Source organism: Filicampus tigris, chromosome 19 (genome assembly GCF_054856515.1).
Source record: "Filicampus tigris isolate MCC_2025a chromosome 19, RoL_Ftig_1.0, whole genome shotgun sequence".
Classification (NCBI taxonomy): Eukaryota; Metazoa; Chordata; class Actinopteri; order Syngnathiformes; family Syngnathidae; genus Filicampus; species Filicampus tigris.
The window spans coordinates 6,882,501-6,902,166 of record NC_141235.1 but is presented as its reverse complement, the minus strand read 5'-3'; the positions used below and the strand labels follow the sequence as shown (position 1 = coordinate 6,902,166).

At 42.4% G+C, this 19,666-nt stretch overlaps 1 protein-coding gene across 1 annotated transcript in view; it reads left to right on the top strand.

Moving 5' to 3' along the window:
* Window positions 1-19,666, top strand: part of fam20cb (FAM20C golgi associated secretory pathway kinase b) — a 40,883-nt gene that overhangs the window by 20,882 nt on the left and 335 nt on the right. Inside the window, exons 4-11 of the mRNA XM_086016963.1 lie at window positions 10,227-10,319; window positions 15,105-15,220; window positions 15,639-15,819; window positions 15,941-16,050; window positions 16,310-16,391; window positions 17,086-17,145; window positions 17,270-17,420; window positions 18,220-19,666. The exon at window positions 18,220-19,666 is cut by the window's right edge and continues 335 nt beyond it. Of these exons, the coding sequence (XP_085873089.1) occupies window positions 10,227-10,319; window positions 15,105-15,220; window positions 15,639-15,819; window positions 15,941-16,050; window positions 16,310-16,391; window positions 17,086-17,145; window positions 17,270-17,420; window positions 18,220-18,330 (904 nt within the window). The 3' untranslated portion in view covers window positions 18,331-19,666. The remainder of the gene's footprint in view (window positions 1-10,226; window positions 10,320-15,104; window positions 15,221-15,638; window positions 15,820-15,940; window positions 16,051-16,309; window positions 16,392-17,085; window positions 17,146-17,269; window positions 17,421-18,219) is intronic.

Here is a 19,666-nt window from a genome sequence, read left to right as displayed (position 1 = left end):
ACAATGAGGGCCACACAGGAGTGCCTCTTCTGGGGTTTGGATGGCACTGGGCTGCGGCACTCTTTCAAATTAGGGCTGAACAATTTTTTTGAATTCAAATCATCAGGTCAGATATATATATATATATATATGTATATAATGAATAGACAAATTAAACTCAGAAATACGGTATCTCTGTGTGCACAGTAAAAGACAAACGTAAGTGACGCATATGCAAATTGACTTACATGTTCATATAGGCATTATGGCGAGTGCACACACGGTGACACGTTTAGCACCCTGACTTGCCTCATCCTCAGGCTGTGTGTGTGCGTGTCTGTGTGTGTGTATCTATATGAAAGAGAGAGAAACTGAGCCTTTCTCTTGATGGGAGATTAACAGTGGCCATGGCCACTGTGCAGCGTGTGTAGCTGTGCAGTTAAACTGTGTCAAACCCGCCGCCATAATCTTCAATGAAAAGTAGTTGGCATGGCAATGATGTTAATGTTTGCATTATATTCGGCTTCATCCCTAAGTACATATGTATATATGTATGTATATACAGTATATATATATATATATATATATATATATATTTGTGTTTATATATGTATATAGTCATCCTCTCTTCTCCTTCCTGTTCTGCACCCATCGGGATGTGAGCACCCAAATGAGAGACCGTCTCGATAATACCTGGCCTGCTAATAAATCCATCAGTCTCCATGGGTGCAAAAGTGCGAATGAGAGGGATTTGAGGGAAGGAAGATGGAAGCCTGCGTCGAGTCGCTTGGTCATGAATAATGGAAGGCGCCAGAACTTTCCCATCAGGCTCGGCGGCAGCCCAGAATTCTCCTGTGCCATTGTGGTTACAAGCAGATGGAGGCCACTTGCACAGCGGGAGAGGCAGATAGAACTGCAGAGAAATGGCCCGACGAGTGAGCCAACGGATGAGACGGACATGCTTTGAGAGCTTAGCGAGGGAGCTGAGGAGAGAGCTTGATAATTAGCGGTAATTGTTGTTCAGAGAGGGAGAGGAAAAAAGCCAATTAGTTTTTGTTTATTCATCCCAGGAACTTCTCTGTTTGTATTTGATTCCCTAGTTGCTTTAAAGTGGAAGTCACCTGTTTTCTGAAGCTGAGCCACGATTGGCCGTTATGAGCCCTGAGCAACTTCGATGTCATCTTCAGTCGACAGATATGACAAAATGGCCGCCACCAACCCCCACCCCACCCCCCACTAGCTAAAAACAGGTTGATTCCTCATATTCCAAAAAACGCATTATCAACCAGAATGCCTGAATGAATACTTATTTCAACATGCTTTGATGTGGGGAATGTACAACCCTCATGATTGTCCTAAGATAGTGCTGTAATGGCTTGTTGTATATTACAAGCATTCTACAGAATTTTTATGGGATTTTTTAATTTTAAATGGATGTTTTAGTTTTTCAAATTGAGTTAGGTTTAACTAGTTTTTAGAGCGGGTTTTTATTTTCCCCAACGTTGACCAATGTTTGCCGTTGTAATGGTTCTAGTGGAGCATATCACACATCATCTAAGCGGGAATGTCCATCAGCACGATTATAATCAGAAGGCAGAATCTTTCCGTACGCTGCAGGTGCCCCGAATGTAGTGCGTAGGTACGTCACATGACCCGCGCACCCAGCCAGGAAACAATGCTAGCTGACCCGCAAAAGGTCCGGCGAGAAGCACTGCACCGTCAATCCGGAGCCGCGCTGGCAGCCTTCCCGCTGCACTCGAGCGCCGCGGGCTGCAGGCGTCGAGTGAAAGAAAGATCGGCCATGACAGAGCTGTAAAGGAGCAGCTCTGTATTTAGTTACACACCGGCCGTGCTCATAAGCTTCTGTTGCAGCGCGCCGCCGAGACAAAAAGCTGCCCGGGAGTGAACAAGCTTACAGACGATGCGAGAAGTTCCAGGCGCCTTTTAGTCAGGCTCAAGAGGCAGATTCATGCGCTCCTAATCAATCCTGCCTTAATTATTCATCTTAAGAGTGTTCAAGCGTCATAATGTATGCGGAACATCTCAAGCATTTTATTTTCTTGACGCTTTACAAAGATAAAAGGTGTCGGCGAGGGGGAAAAACCTCGTAAACTCATGTGTGAATACAGTGTTCCTCCACTAGAACACTGTGATTTGCGCCACAGCTACTGTTTGTTTCTAATGTGATCATGTTTTATGGGATTTTACTGTATACAGGCTAGTTGGAGTTTAGAGTTGTGCGCCTCAAGTGTATGATGTGATAATTGTTGTATGCTATGTTTGTCAGTTTTACAATGAACTTCTAACGATTGCAACAAATTAACAACTTGAAGCAAGCACACTTTACCTCTTATTTGGAGACCTGCAAATGCGAGTGACGTTACACAAAGTGGCCGGCGGGACTATTACAAAATGTTTTTATATGGTCTCGCTATATCGGGGGTGTCAAAGTCACACGGCACATTGTCGTTATAGTTTCCTTTGGAGGGCCGTTATGATTGTGAAGCCTAATAAATGTATGATTGCCCCATATTACATTATTAGAACATATACACAACACATTGATGTATGACTAGTTTTGAAATCAGAGGCCTGTAAAAACTGTTCAAATTGTATTACATCCACTTTGAAAGGGGGATTTGTTACAACACATGCTTGCAATATCTCAACATTTTTAAAAATGAAGACAATTTGCAGTTTTGGTATTTTAGCTAGAACCATGAAGTCGATGCACATGATTTGCTTTTGCCGGCCACTAAAAATGATGTGGCGGGCCACATCTTTGAGTTTATATTGTAGAGTCTATATTGTAGTTTTTCACCGATTGCGAGTGGGTCTGGAACATATCCCCTGCAATAAACAGGGATTTATTGTCCACATTATACAATATACTGTACAATACATTTTATTTCGTACCATCAGTTGTTGTCAATGTACTTTTTGGGGGCGACTGAGCAAGATTGTATGACGTAAGACTCGCTTAACCCAAGTGATGACTTGAATTATCCTCGTCGACAATGACAATCGTTTTCCTCACCCTACTTGCACGATGATTTGTGCACATCCTATTGTCCAACCTGCAAACCCTGTTTGATGATGCGCCCGAGGCGTCGAGCGACCATTGTTGTTGACACAATAGGAATAGAGAGGCATCATCAATCTTGTCATCAAAAATCAACACGCTTGTTTATCTGTGACTGCGTACGCACGCTCGTGTGTGTGTGTGTGTGTGTGTGTGTGCGTGTGGCGCACAGAAATGAGATTCACCTTTTGGTCCAGGCGGGGTTCTAGTGGACTCTGGTCGATAGATCGATGTGGAGTGGAAGACACACACTCAGCAGAGCCAGAATAGCTCCGGAAAGGCCACAGCAATCAGTCTTAGCCAAGCATGTCCCATAATCATCCCGTAAAGATTGCAACTCAGAACACAGGCTATTTTTACAAACTGGCACTGGAGACACTTTCAATATGCAGCAATTAGAGACTCAGATAAATTAGCGTAATGATGCAAACGTCCGATTTTTTTTTGTTGTTTTTTTTTGCGCTTGATTTTTGGTTTGTTTCAAATCCAGCAACAGGTCAGTCTTAAAATAACACATCATATAGTGGCAGAGGAAGACTGCGTTTTGCCTCATTGCAAGTGTGGCTTGAGCCAGAACCACAGATTGCCGGCTGGTGAGTCTGAAAGGAAAATAAAACGCCTTAATCAAGAATGGCTGGCATTCGTCACCTCAACGGGGCTTGGTAATAACATCTTAGCGTCGTCCCCACCATCAAGGTTTATCGCAACCAATCACTTTGTTTGTGCCGCAGAGGAAAGAGGTTTTAACAATTAAGTTTGCTGAGCAGACAACTTTCATATCCTTTTCAAATGTTTTCTTTTTAGTAGAGGTTCTATTGCTATTTGGCACAAAGTCAGACAGTCGTGGCAACTTGATTAAATGGTCTTCTCTTTTCTGTGCGCCGGGTTGACCACCTCAGCGAACCCCAAATAGCATCAAGTATAAATAAGTTCCCTTTTAAAGGGGAAGTCACCTCCAAAATGTTGTTCTATACAACCCCACTCGTCTACACTTGATATTCTGAATAATATTGTTTGCGGAAGATGAATTAGGCAGCAAAATCCACCCGTTTTTATCCATCTCAGGGGGCGGCCATTTTGTCACTTCTATCGACTGGAAACATCACAGTTGCTAAGGTAACAACTAAGTGCATCTTCAGAAAATAGGTGAGCTGTGATTGGCTGTTACATGAGTCCATAGCAACTGTGATGCCATTTTCAGCCGACAGCAAGTGACAAAATGGTCACCCCCCCCTGAAATGGACAAAATGGCTGGATTTTAATATTTAACTCATATTCCCCAAACATTAATCAGAGTGCTCTCTTTGGACTAGTGAGGGTGAATAAAACATATTATTGTAAAGAAAATTCTTGGGTTGATTTCTTTAAAGAAAATGCATTCCAAGCTAGTTGCACTCTGTATGTATCTTTGACCCCAAAAAATGAAATGACAGCCAACTATGATTTGTGTTCTAATCCCGTATTCAATATAAACTGTGAATACTGCCCTCTTGAACGCCATCGCAAGCCCAGAAAAAGAGACATTGGACAGACTCTCGCGTATGATATTTCAAAAGCACCACTGACTGTGCAGTATATATACGATTGTGTAACGTAACGTGATTAATTGGTCGCAATGCAGGCCTTGTGTCGCTGCGCGCGAGGCGGCGGCGCATCATTGATGGGATTCGTTTTGAAAGCTGAATGAACGGCGAAGATTAGGGTTCATCTTTTATGCCATACGGCGAAATTCATCATCTCCCCACCCACTCCATGAGGCACACACACGTGTAATCCACCTCTGCTTTAGAAATGGAGATTAGAAAGCGGTGAGGTTTCTTTTATGGCTCATTCGGGGAATTCAGTGATTCATGTTTACATTTCTGTTAAGGGATTCAGTTTCAATCGATTATCCGTGTTTGTCATGTCTTTGCCCTGCGTATGTGTGCATTTAAACCATCCTTTCAACCACATTTCCTCCGCTCCACACATCTTTAAAGCATCCGTCTCCACCCGTCTCATCTCACCGTTCCTTCCTCCCTTACAATGCTTGGATTTATTACAAACCTGAGTTTTAATCAAATAGGCAGTCTAATTAGCGCAGAAGTCTTCCTGATTTCCATCTGCCTTTGATGCATTTGAAAGCAAATGAAAGCGATCGCCGCATCCAAAGCTGCCCTGTCGCAGTGCTCTTGATGTGCTACCAAAGCAAAAAGCTGTTAAAAATAGTGTCTTATAATAAATTTAGACCAGGGCATGTGTTTTGGCCCTTAGTGACAGTTTTTCAAGGAGTCTTTAGGGAAAGCTCTTTGGAGTGAAGACTCTCCAAAAATCTATTCATGTATTTGCATGTAGACTTTTTAAAAATTATTTTGAGCAATCATGTACTCGTATATACTTTAAGCAAGGTGCGCAAATAACAATTACAGTCGTGAAAAGCAAATTTTAATCAAAGGTGGCTTTATGTGTCCCTAATTGTGTTTTGGAAACTGATTTTTTTTTTTCTAAAGAGTTGCTTGGTTAAAAAAAAAAAAAAAAATTATAGCACGTCAGGTTTTTGAGATTTTCATTTTTTTGTTTTGAAGTTTGACCTATTTACCATGCATTATAATTTATCGCTTTGACGTTTCTGAAAAACATATTCCAACTGCTGCTGAACCTAACCCTAATTCATAAATATTACTAAATTTATTACATATTGTATAATTATGATATTTATTATCATCATCATTTCTATTGTTCTGAAAACCCGGTGTGCTCGAGAAAAAACGAAGGCAGATTCAGAATCACCACAAAATATTCATGTAAAAAGGTTTACTTGCATCTCTAATTAAAAAAAATTGAAAAAATGTGTTGGCCAGTGTAATCGAGCCTAATTTGAGTGCTCGCTCAGCCTTTCTTTTCTGATGACTAAAAGATTGTTTGAAAGTTGGAGATATCGTTGTGAGTGTGTGGTGTGCTTTGTTGGTCATCAGGGGCGGAGTTAAGTGGCGGCCACTCCCACGTCTAGGCGTGATTCTGCGGTGCAGATAATTGGTTGGACTTTACTGCCGTCTCCACACCGCCTTATTACCCGCAATAATACCATCAACGTGGCCGAGAAGTCCTTGTTTATCATATATACCGCAGTCGGGATTTCAAAGACTCGAGACGAGGCGCGCAAAAGGGTGTGCGCTGTAATGCGCAGATAAGACGACAGCGCGGGCTGTCATTGTGTCTTTATCAGATTATGTTGGAGATGATGGCTTCATCTTTAAGTCTTGTTTATCTACACTGGGTATTTACCGGATAGCATGACCAACAGCTCCTGATGCAATTTGTGTGTGGGCTTATACGTGCACGCCTCCCCGTCAGGGATTAATGTACGGAATGACAATACAAATCCATTTGGACGTAGATTAATGGCACTCAACTTGCTGTCCCCCATCTCCCCCGTCATCTAAAAAGCCTCTCAATAACAATCTACTTAAGCATCCTTCTTCCAGCATCCTCCACCCCCTCCTCCCCTCACGGTGTCTTGCCACATGCTGAAGCTCTAATAGAAGCGATTTGAATTCAGGGCTCTTCTTTTTGTGCCACCGTGTCCTCTTTGAAGTGCTGGAATAATAAAGGCTCCTTTTGTGTGTGTTAGTCGGGATGTCTGCATTTATGCATGCGGCTTGGCCCCTCAGGAGACAGAGGCTAAACTTAAACTGGATGTAGTCTCTATTGCATTATTCATTCTATCGATAGTGTGTTTATTCCTGCTTTTGTCCCGGCGTTGGGTCCGTGGAGCAGGATGCGTCGAGTACTCCAGCGTGAAGCTTGACTCATCGCTGTTGGAGTGTTTGGCTGAATGCGAGAAAAGAAGGCAACGCACTTCATTATAAGCGGTCACATGATCCAAAAAAAAAAAAAAGCAGCAGTCTAATTCATCGCAAAGGTGTTTTATCGTCTGTAAGTTCATCCACACTAGACTGTCATCCGTGTATTTCTGGGGCCAGCTTCAAACTGTTCCCACAAAGTTTCAAGCGTGGAAGCGTCCCAAATGTTGTGGTATTCTGAACGCTTCAGCGTGTTGTTGGATGAACTGACTTGACTCTTACTTCCTGTGTGAGAGCGAGCGAGCGAGCGAGTGAGTGGCGTGCTCCCTGGGAGGAAACAGCTGTCTTGCTGCATAGCAGACCCGGGTTCTGAAGGGCTAATAGAGTAACGAGAAGGAGGAGGAAGAGCACTGTAGCGCCTGGGGAGCTATGGCAGCCTGGCACTGGAAATCGATGACAAACACACACCTGGATCGCACTGTGAAGGTTATTTGGAGAGGCCCCAGGCGTCTGTATTGTATTTGTGCTTTTTCAAAACGCGGAGTGTGTTTTTCCTTTACCGCATGAAACATTTCACTGTTTCGTGAATCATTGTTTGATTTATTTGGCGTCGGGTTTGTAATTTGATGATCAAATGAGCTTTTCCTTCCATTTTCTCACCTTATTCTTTGTGTATATTAACGTTTTCTTGTGCCCTATTGCAGCCTGATACAGTACCACTCTCCCTCCTTATCAACAATCCTTTCCATCATTGTCTTCTTTCTCTCCTTGTTCCCCCCCCACCCCCCACCCCTCGGCCCACCATCACTTCCACCTCCGCTCACATAAACCAAATGTCATCTCGACCATGCGCAGAGCACTTACTCAAAACACAATAGCCTGTCACGCCTCCCCATTTGGGCACCAAATCCACACCGCGGACGTGAAATTACAGTGCAGCGCCTCAGCGGCGACACGGGTAAACAGCCGCACGTACGGTCCGACGCGGAGGCACATCCTGTCTTGCGCGCTGGGGGAGAGGCATTTAGTCACTTTATCAAATGTCATTGCTTAAAAGGTCAACCTTCACACAGGCGCGGCTCGAGATAAAACAATGCTCCGCCTCCTCTCATCACCGCCTTCCTCGCGGTGATGATGTTGTGCTATCTTAGCCTCCCATGCATTTAAAACCCACCTTCGTCCTCGTGGCCCTTCCGCCGTGCGGTTATGTGTGTGTGGTCTCAAGCAATGCAGTTTTGGCCAGGAAGAGCGAGCCTCCTGTCATGTCATATATATACATGTATGATATATTTTCATATATATATATATATATATATGTATATATATATATGTATATGTATATACACATATGTATATACATGTATATAGGTATACTGTATATAAATGTATGTGTATGTATGTGTGTATATATGTATATAGATGTGTATGTGTATATGTATATAAAACATATATGTATATTTGTGTATATATAATATGTATATATATGTATGTATGTATGTATGTATATATATGTATGTATGTATGTATATATATGTATGTATGTATATATATGTATATGTATATGTATATGTATATATATATGTATATGTATATATATATATATATGTATATGTGTGTGTTTTCAAGTCAGTCTCTTATGTACTGAACTATATGTGCAGGTAGATTTGGCCACATGCTGCACTTTCTTTCACCTTTCACACTCTCCCACTGTCCTGTGTTTGCCGTTCGACCTCCAAACCCCCCCACTGGCTGCTGTGGGGCCCCTCGGACCTTGGAAGCAGAGCCAAGAAAATGTCTGTCCAACCAGTGTAAACTATGTGCTTACCGTGGGCCCCCTGGGGTCGGCCAGGGCATGCTGGGCCCAGTATGTCTCACCTGCTGTCATTGATCACAGCTCTGGTGCGGCGCCACATTGCGCATGAAACTATGGCATTTTTTTTCGGCGCGAACATGTTTGGCTATATGGCAGTGCCTGCTAGAAGCTCATCAGAAGGGACGGATCCACCTCTTTGTTGATATTTTAGTACCTTGACTTGCGTTTTTAAGAGGTTGGTGTTTTTTGGGGATGGTTGGAACGGATTGTTAGCATTTGGATTCATTTCAATGGGAAAGATTGAATTGATATAAGTACAAGTGCTCGATCAAAGAAGAAAAATGAAGCTCGCAAATCATTGTACCAATGTATTGAAGCAAAGTGGGTCCAATCTGAGAAAAGTCAAGCGGTCTGTCTCTGTTTTTCCCCAGCTTGTCGCATACTCAAACATTTATGGAGCCAAGACTTTACTATGTGGTCATGCATTTATGTATGTTTCCCTGCGATCATAACACATTCAAACATAGGCACTGCTGTTTTAGAATTTGTACTTGTCCCAGCCGCCCAGCCCCATTCTCATCCAGAAATAACATTTTCCTCATATGCTTGCCTCAGCTGTTCGTTCGAAGTGTAACAACTGACTGACATAACTTTATCGATTGGAAGTGAACGTGGCTCGCCATCCGCAATTTGTGGAGGAGTAGCAAAATGTAGAGTAGTGGTAGAAATTGAGGACTGTGCTTCTGGGCACCATGTTAATGACTGGTGTGTTTTGTCAGTTGCACAGCTGCGGAGGGAGCAAGCCAGCCAGCTGAGGACTAGAGAGGAAAGAAGAGACGAGGAAAGCGAGAGAGAGATGGAGCAGAAGGGCAAAGGGAGATGCGGAGCGATATGAGATATTAAGCAGAGAGGGAATGAAGAAGGAACAGAGAGAGAGACGATGCCAAGATATTTCAGAGGCTTCTCATCTTCCTCCAGCGAGTTTTAGAAGAAATGGCAGAGCCTGTCAGCCAAATCTTTGCAATTGTTGCTTCTGTACAAGGCATTTATTTTGGTCAATAAAAAAAAAAAAACCCACAGTGATGTGGAGCTCATAAAAGGGAAAATAACTCAAAATACCAAACTGTCTTGTTACATTCTTACACATCTGTCCTGCCCCGTTCTGGCTGTTCCATGGGCGCTGGCTTTTCAAGTCTTAAAGGGGGCTCTCATGTTTTTTTTGTAAGAGCTTTAAAAGCCGAATGTGTTAAGGAAGCAATTTTTCTGCAGGATCAGAGTCGGGCGGAAAGATATTCACAGCGGGAACAGGAATGGAGGGCTTTGACCTTGAATTGTCCTCGCTCCTTCAACACTCACTTCCTCGAGGGTGTTGATTTGAGATGCTTTGATTGTGGCTTGGGTTTATTTCAAACGATAGTACACAGGTGTAAAGCCACAGCGTTTGAGTGGCTAACTTGCTTTTTGTCCAGAGGACATTGTGCTACAAACAGTTGAAAAAAATGAGGCAAACACATATTGTGAAGTATTGCATTATTGAGTTTCTAATTGACTTTCTTCTGTGTCCCTTCAGGCAGACTCGTGAGCAGGAGACGCCCCCGGACTTCTTCTATTTCTCCGACTTTGAGAGGCACAATGCTGAGATTGCTGCCTTTCATCTCGACAAGTAAGACGGAGCAGCCATTCAGAAATTGCAGCCTCTCATACGGACTAAAAAAAAAAAAATAATTGGGCAAGTGGATTAGACTAGCATGAGGGCGGCTGCTTAAAGGGAAGTCAACCCAAAAATGGTCTTTACGATAATATGTTGGATGCACCCCCCACTAGTCTAAACTGGGCCTTTTGATTACAATTGCGTTTGTGGAAAATGAGTTACGAAGCAAAATCCACCTGTTTTTGTCCATTTCAGAGGGCGGCCATTTTGCCACTTGCTATTAACTGAACATTTCATCACAGTTGCTCAGGTAACAACCAATCACAGCTGACCTGTTTTCTGAAGCTGAGCCGTGATTGTTCGTTACCTGAGCGACTGTGATGTCACAGCAAGTGACAAAATGGCGGCCCACCCGAGATGGATAAAAAAGGGGTGGATTTTGCTGCTGAACTCATATTCCGCAAACACAATATTAATCAGAATATCAAGTTTAGACCAGTGGGCCTCCTTAAAGAAAATTTTGGGGTTGACTTCCTCTTTAATACATCTTTGACAAAGAACTGAACCTTGAATTTGGGAGGGCTTGAGACTTTGAGAAGTTTGCCGGAAAAGGTGAACACGGTATGACGATATGTTTCCGCAATGTGGGCTAGCCGAATCCAAAAGCAGCTCTCCGTACACAAAAATATCCATCCAACGTTGGCGACGACAAGGTCAAGTGGAATCTTTGCCGCTTTGTGAACATGGGGGGACAATGTCCTGCTTGATGTCCTGCTGATTTTACTTGGGCCCTGATTGCTAATCTGCGCCGCCTCCATGTCAGCTCATTAACCACCTGGCAGGGAAGACGGCAAAGCTGCAGAACACTTGACGTGAAGGGCACCTTTGCCTTTGGGTTATGAGCCATTATTTTACATAAAGACGAGAATACTAATGTCGTAATAATGTTTTTGAGCAGTTTCGCGTCAAGGCGAGAATTTGCATATAGTGATTAGCACTATGATCGAAGGATGAGCAAATAATTATATAGGTGAAGCAGTGGCACTGGTTGCCGGAGAGCTATCGCTGCTGAGGTGCCCTCCAGCAAAGCGCCAGCCGTTGTGCAACCACATACTGTGACATAACTGCCTTGTATTGTTCCTGTGTGGGGAATCAGTTTAATCATGGCGACCTGTGCTGCTTGGTGGAAAACGCTCCTTTATCTAATGCAAGCTATAGCGATACAGTAGGGTTGGTCTTCAAATAACATCTTATTTTGGAACAAAAATCCAATTTCCAGCTTTAATCGTTTTCCCTTTTGCTTGTAGAAAAATCAAACAACAGTGACATTATTCCGTTTTTTTCCCCCCTTTTGGGTATTGCTTCATTTCTCCTGATACCAAACAAGCGTTGAAACTGTTTTCTTCCAGCATGATTTTTTTCCCCTCACCGCATTGTCTTGCATTAACTTTGACTGAAATGTTAGAAATAAATAGTTGTTTACTCCCAGATAACGTGAAAACAAGTGCTTCCTCTTGGAAAAGGCCCCTTCTGTCAAAACATGCTTAAGAAATTAAAGTTGAAAATGTTCAGCAATTTAGCGTTCAATGGACCCAATCTGTGTGACTTTTACACAACAAATTTCAATGAAAATTTTACATGCGTTTAAAAACACACTTGTTAAATAATGTCAAAATAATTCATTATTAATTTGATAATGATAAGCTGTCGATTAATCGTTTAATTATTGTACCTCTGTTGAAGCCCCCTCTAAAAAATGTTTGTAATTGCCTATAGATGCTACAGGATGGCAGCAAAGCACTACGTTTGTCTGAATGAAGCCATTCAATTCTCTTCAGCATGGTTCCTTGGTAGCAAAGTGGCACAAGATAGTACCTAAGTGATACTTGCATTGCTTTGGCATGAGCACAAAAAAACATTAAACAGCTGAGTTTTTCAGCGAGTAACGCAGGAGAGGCTCAAGAAAAGAAAATGTACAAATAGTGAATATGTGGAGGTTGACCGTATAAACAATGCAAGCTAGCATGGATGCGCTATATGTAAAAAAAGCATCTTATCAAATAACCTCGAAAGTCAGCCAGGCGTACGGTTATGTTTGCGGATGCGTTCCGAATGGTAACAAAACAAACACACACATTCCTTACGTAATGCGGCAACGAAAAGAAGAGGCACCCCGAGCAGAAGGTCAAGGTCCTCCGTCTCGCGGTCTTATTTTAGTTGGCGTCTGAACTCATTGAATCCTTCCATGTTTTTCACTTTTACTGCTTTTATACTCTTTCCCTTTCACCGCCTCCATCAATTTAGTTTCTCACAAAACACGGGAGCCGCGCAGTGAAGCCGCGAGCGCGGAGAGGCCGTTTGTCACCGCGGATGAATGCGGCCCTCCCACAGCAAGCGTCCCACCGAACAATGACTGCATCCTCCTCGCTTAACTAAGCAACGCGCTCCTTGACTCTTCCCGCTCGAGGGGAGCTTCATGAAAAGACACGAGGCCACAAAGCAGAGATGCTGGTGTGTGTGTTTTATTTTTTTATTTCCCCTTTTCCATCCCGGCACAGGACAAGAGTGAGGTTACAACACTTGTCCGCTTACATGTGCGCCGTCAGGGCCGGGGCCGAGGAAGGGAGCGGTACCGAATCCGCTTCCTTCCTTCCTTCCTTCGGGCGCAATGACACACTTCAGCATAAATTGCATTAGCGGCAGCTTTTGTCAACAGTCTGCTACACATCTGGTGCTCTTCTCTGCACACACATACTGGCAACATATGTGTGTGTGGGTTAAGGGGAAGGGAAGAGGAGGAAACCAAAAGCATGAAAGGCCCTGTGCCCATTCTAAATATAAGCCAGGCAGGGTTTGCCAAAAGCAGCACTTGTTTTTTTTTTTTTTTTTTCCCCTCTTATTTTGTCTGTTCTAAATTAGACCTTGGCTGCAGAGCGGCTGCTGCTGGTGTTGCAGAGCGAGGCTACGCTGCCTCCCAGGGGGGCCCGTAGCCACACAGAGCCTCCTTTTAAAGCAGCACTAACAGCCAACGCCGCTTCTCTTATGGGCTACGCCGCCATTAACACACTTCATTATGTGATTGGATTTGTTTCAGGTGGAGAAAAAAAAAAAGACAGAAAAGAGCAGGTACCAAGGCCTACAAATAGTGTACGACCAGCTGAAGCATCTAGTAACCCAGAGGTTGGCAAAATAGTGTGCTCATGGACAAAAAATATGTTTTCTTTGGACCTTAACAAAACCTCCTGAATCGAATCAAGGATTTAGCCCTAATTTTAGCAGGGATGTTTTGTGCAAACACCACCCTGAAGCATGGTAGTGGCAGCCTCATGCTTGGGGGCTGTTGTTTTTTTTTTGGGGGGGGGGTGGTGGTTAATCAGCTTACTAGAAAGCAATAAACGTCACGAAAAGCTTGCTAGAACATCCGAGCTTTATTTGAGGGTACACAGAGGCACTTTGTGCTGGTTCCTGTTTAACTTGACTTTGTGATTTTTACTGATTGTGTGGTTAATTTTGAACACAACCACATCCTACTTACAAGAGGGTGTGCACACTTGTGCAACCGTATTTTTTTTAGGCTTATTTCGCCTCGTGAAAAGATTTTGATTAAAAGAAAATCATTTGAGTTTGACCAGGGGTGTGTAGAGTTTTTATATGCACTGTATATAAAAAAAAAGTAAAATTATTTTAATAGTTTTTTTAATCATTCATGATTAGTTTGAATTTAATTTTAGTATTCATATTTCATACTGCTGCCATTTGTATCACTGTGACTACTAGTACTGCTGCTATGACTGCTACTTTTAATAATAATGATAATAATTGGTGTAATTTTTATTAGCATGACTATATGTAGGAATTAATTTTAATCATGTTAAATGTAGATACTCCAGGGGCGGAGCCATGGGTGGGCCTGGGTGTGCACAGGCCCACCCAGATTGACAGCCTGCCCACCCAATGAGATTCACGAAAACTCTTGCCTCACCATTTGTCTATCTTTATTCTGGTCTGTCCTGTCCTCCTTCTGCCCCCGGGCCCTGTCCATTAGCAGTTGTCAGGGGCTATCAATTGTTAAAGAGTCAGTGCTGATGTTGTCCTGAAGACCACAGATGCATAAAATCGACATTTGGCACGCACACATCCGCACAGACAGCCAGAGAAGATCTGTCTTCTCTCTCTACCACAACAATACCACAACCTGGCTTTCCACTTAAACTGTGCCAGCTCAAGGCGCATGAACCACAAAAGCCTTAACGGTTGGTGCGTAAATACAATTTCCTGGAACGGATGGTGAAGTTATATCTTGCTGGGCTTTTACATCAGGATGCTGTGTGTGTGTGTGTGGGGGGGGGGGGGGGGGTGTGGAGGTTAAAAAGCGTCTCGCGTGGAATGGTGGCCACACAATGACGGTGGTTTGCCTCGCAGAGCGTGGTCACAGTGCCCCCTAGTGGCTATACGCTTCATTACAAGTGATGTCCCATTGGTCTAATGAAGAATTCACAGAATTCCTAAGCCAAGGTTGTGGGTTCGAGTCCCATCTGTGATGACGGTCACTTTGACTTGATGATATAAATTGAGTATGTATGCAATGTGCTCCTTAGAACTTAATTGAATGTATGATGTTATTTTTGCTAATCGTTGACCAATCTAAAGTCTTTGATAATTCAATGTAAATGGCTCAACAAACATGGATTTGGATAATTATGTAGTATTATAATTTTGTTTTAGGATTGTATTGTTTTATTTTAGTCATCAACGCAGATCATTTAATGATCGTGCATCTGCTTTTGTTTGCTTTAGGATTTTGGACTTCCGTCGCGTCCCTCCCGTGGCTGGCAGACTCGTCAATATGACCAAGGAGATCCGAGATGTCACGCGTGATAAAAAGCTGTGGCGGACATTCTTCATATCACCAGGTAGTGGACACCTTGATTTGATAGAGAAAGCCAAGCCAAAATACAAATGTTCTTCATATCGAGCTAATCGCATCGCCCGAAATAATACCGGCGACGTTGGAGAAGAACTGCAAGCTTGCTCGCATCAAAGCACGGCAGTTAATGACCTATGCAACGTTTTGGTCTCATGCACGTTGGGGGGGGGGGGCGTCTCATGGGACTGAATTTACTCACAGTCTCAGCAATTAATACAAGTCATTGAATCCCTCCAGGGGCCATTAATCTTGTCTGAACGTCCTTCCAAAATATGTGTGCTGTGAATTCTTAAAGAGCAAAAAAAAAAGAGTGCGGTCATGAAAAATTGAGTTTTGGCTCCGCCCCTGAAGTGGGGGATTATACACTTAAAGAAATGTACACACTCTTCTTCTTCTTGCCGCAGCCAACAATGTGTGTTTCTATGGGGAATGTTCGTACTACTGCTCGACGGAGCACGCCCTGTGCGGCAAACCCGACCAGATAGAAGGATCCCTGGCCGCCTTCCTCCCGGACCTCGCCCTCGCTAAACGCAAAACCTGGAGGAACCCGTGGAGACGCTCGTACCACAAACGCAAGAAGGCAGAGTAAGGAGATGGGCCCCCCCGAGTTCGCCAGGCATAGCCGATAATCTCCGGACGCTCGGTCCATCTTAATGAGAGAAGACATGAGTGAGGAAAACCAAAGTTTTGATTTTGTCACACTCAGATGGGAAGTTGACCCCGACTACTGCGAAGAGGTCAAACAGACTCCGCCCTATGACAGCGGGACACGACTTCTGGACATCATGGACATGACCATCTTTGACTTCCTCATGGGTCAGTTTGGTATTTTTTTTTAAATTTAGATTATATAGATATTCTTAAATATAGATGTTTTTTTATTGAAATTTCTTAACATGATGAATTTTTACCACTGTTGGCTGTAAGTTATAAAATATTTTTCAAACACAATCAGATACTTCACTCTGTGTATAGTGAAGCTATAGAACGGAAATATATCAAGTTTTCTAAGAGACAGACATTTGTCATCTGTGCTATTTCCTGTTTGTTAAATCCCTGGCGTTTGTTGTGACAGGAAACATGGATCGGCATCATTACGAGACGTTCGAAAAGTTTGGAAACGAGACGTTCATCATCCATCTGGACAACGGCAGGGGGTGAGAAGACGCATTGTCACCATTTTTGAAAAAGTAACTTGGCTAAGTTACTGATTACGATAAGTAGATTATAAATTAGATTCTAAGTGACTTTATTCGTCACGTTCAACAGATGCGGACAACCCCGCTTAACATAAAATTGACAACCAGTTTTGCCAGTCCTGAATTGGAAGTGCTTTTTTAACAGTGACGTTGAAGAATAAAGTTTATTTTTTAATTTAATATAACATAAAGACAGTTTCTTTCAACTTAAAGTACCTGTAATTATTTTTATTTGAAAAGAAAAGAGTTTCACTTCACATAAACAGCTACTTGTTTTTATTTTATTTTTTTTAAACCCCCCAAAAAAGTCTACTTTGCGCAAATGTTTTTTTGTTTTTTTTCTAACTGTTAATATTGTCACGGCAATCTTAAATATAAATATAATCATTCAATTTGGGGACCTCATACAGGCCCACTCTAGATTGTGCTGCGACCCATGTTTTTTGGTTTGTGTTTGTGGTCGTCTTTTTGAAGCTATATAACGTTTCGTCAACAGCACAGAATATGCAATGCACCTTCATATTTCCTTGAGCTAACATAAACTGCAAACAGTGACCGTGTTTCCATCTTGAAACGCAAATAGAAAAAAAGGCTCTTCAAAAAAGGCATTGCAAGTTGTGTTAACCTTCCATGCTTGTTTCTCTCCCTGTAGGTTTGGAAAACACTCCCATGATGAGAAGTCCATTCTGGTGCCACTGATACAGTGCTGCCGGTAAAATTATACTTGTGGGGCTGAGAGCACGCCTGAGTGCCTGTTTGTGTGTGTGTGTGTGTGTGTGTGTGTGGGTGTGGGCGTCGGAGTGTGCGCTTGAGCTAATCGCCCGGATTTTGTGCAGGGTCCGCAAGTCGACCCACTTGCGTCTGCAGCTGCTGGCTAAGGAGGAATACAAGCTGTCCACGCTGGTGGCAGAATCCCTGGTGAGGGATCGTCTCAGTCCCATCCTCATCCAGCCACACCTGGACGCCATGGACCGCCGATTACGCCAGGTCAGCACTTTTCGGGGACTTTATTTATCACACCATTAGCTGCTTTCATCTGCTTTGCTTAGGGTGCAGGTGCTTTGGAATAAAATGAAATATCATAGGAAAGTTTGTTAGTAAGTTCTACTAAAAGGGAAACTCACATCCGACGCGCGTTTGCGAAATACTTTTCAGAAGGCCAATTTCTCCCTAATGTATAGATTTTAAAAAATCATTTTAAATTATTTCTTATATAATATTTTCACAAATTCACATGGATTTTTTTTTTTAATACAAACTATATTAATAAGCATGGTACAAGCATGACTTGTGATAAGCTGGCTCTCTTAGTTTGAAACAACAAATAGCAATGCAGTCAAAGATATTAGAATAAAATTTATAGGCATGCATGCAATCTGTAAAAATAACCCCGTACATAGCATTTTTTTAAAAGTTTTTGTGTACACTACTGGTTTTTTTTTTTTCATTTAGAGTTCTGTTGTATTGAGCGTTTAAGTACATTAACTATGCACTAAATCTTTCTGATTCTATTTTTGAACATTTTTTGTCTATAATTTCAGTCTTTTTTTTAAATTTTCCTGTATATACATATGTACACTGACTTACAATAGTAAATATAGGTAGGAATACGATTTTAAACATAAAACTTCCACCTCATTGTTGGTAAACGCTCAGGCCTACTACGTTACTGTATTTGAATGTTGGCCGTTATGCTGTTTTTTGACACGACAGCTGCGGCAAGATCTTTCTGCTCTTTCTACTTTGTACATTTTGGATTGTCATTGTATCGCTCCTGTTTTTGCAGGTTCTGCAGGTGCTGGTTGAATGCATTGAAAAGGAGGGCTACAGTTACGTGGTGGAGAACGACCTCCAAGGGAGTCAATGGACCGACCACAGTGGACCAAGGAGGAGGTAGCTGGATGGAACTTGAGCTCGGAGGATTTGAATGGCCTCCCGATGCGATGCGAGCGCTTTCAGGCCAAGTTGCCCGCTGGTCACAATCTAGTGGACGCAGCAGGTCACAACACACAAATCCTAGGTTGATCTGGGATCGGACCTTGAACTTGAGTTGGACCTCCCCGCATCGCCTCGGCTCTTAAAAAAATGAACAAGCCACACGTATGTGTAGGATAGTATCACCACAGCCGGACTGACCCACTGCAGCACTAGCAAACCGTGAAAGTCTTGTAAGAGACGCCTTGTCCATGTCTCCTTCTGGACCTTTTTTTGAATTCAGTGAATTCTGAGGGACTTGTTGAGATTCTTCAAGCAGACAAATGTGTTGCTATAATTATTGATGACATCACAAACGTTCCATTTATGGTTGTCCTGGAGGAGGTGCTGGTTGTTTTTGTCATCTTGAAGATACAAAAATTAAGTTGTGATGACAGTAAAATAATTTATCTTATTTCCTGTCAAAGCTCCTTGGGGTTTAACTCATTTTAATTGGAGTGCAGGTTAACTCCTGAAGTTGTCCATTAATGTTGCCCATAAATGTCCTCGAGAGAGTATTTATTTAAAAAAAAAAAAACATATTTATTGTTTGAAATCAAATAGGTGCAAATCAGCCTCAAAAATACCATCATAGTGATGTACTTTATTTGCCCCACAAGAGGGCGCAGTTGCTGTGTGCAAAACACGCAATGAGGCCAGGAAATGTACAATAAATTGGGAAGAACGCGTTTACGCTTGAGTTTGTGTCATTTAACTCCCAACTGCTGTCTTATTTGTATCCCCTGTAATCACCAGTCACAACATTAGGTACACTTGCACGCTGTAATAAACTCCCAATACAACGGCTGTATCAAATATCTGCCTTTGGATATCATTTTATATTATTAATTTAACGATTAGCATTTTTATGGTTCTATTTTTCATTGGTGCAGAACAGCACTGCAACATACTGGTAAGTGTTTTTCTGTACAGTATGTCCCAGTGCTGTTATACGTGTGTTTTATTAAAAAAAAAAAAAAAAAAAAAGAATAAATTAAAAACAGAGCATCTTTGTCAAAGAAGAATTGTGGACGTTATATTGCATGTAGGTGTACCTAATATTGTGCCAATGAGTGTAAATGGTACCAAAAAGCCAAATGTTACACAAATCGTTTGTATTATTATTTCTTTGTAATATACGAGTTGGTGTTACTGTCAGGAGAGATTATTTTTCGGGGTGTACATTTCATTCATCAACAACAGCTTTGACGGCTGAGCTGTCGTTCGGGCTGGCGGTTCTGTCATCGGCTCAAATTTAA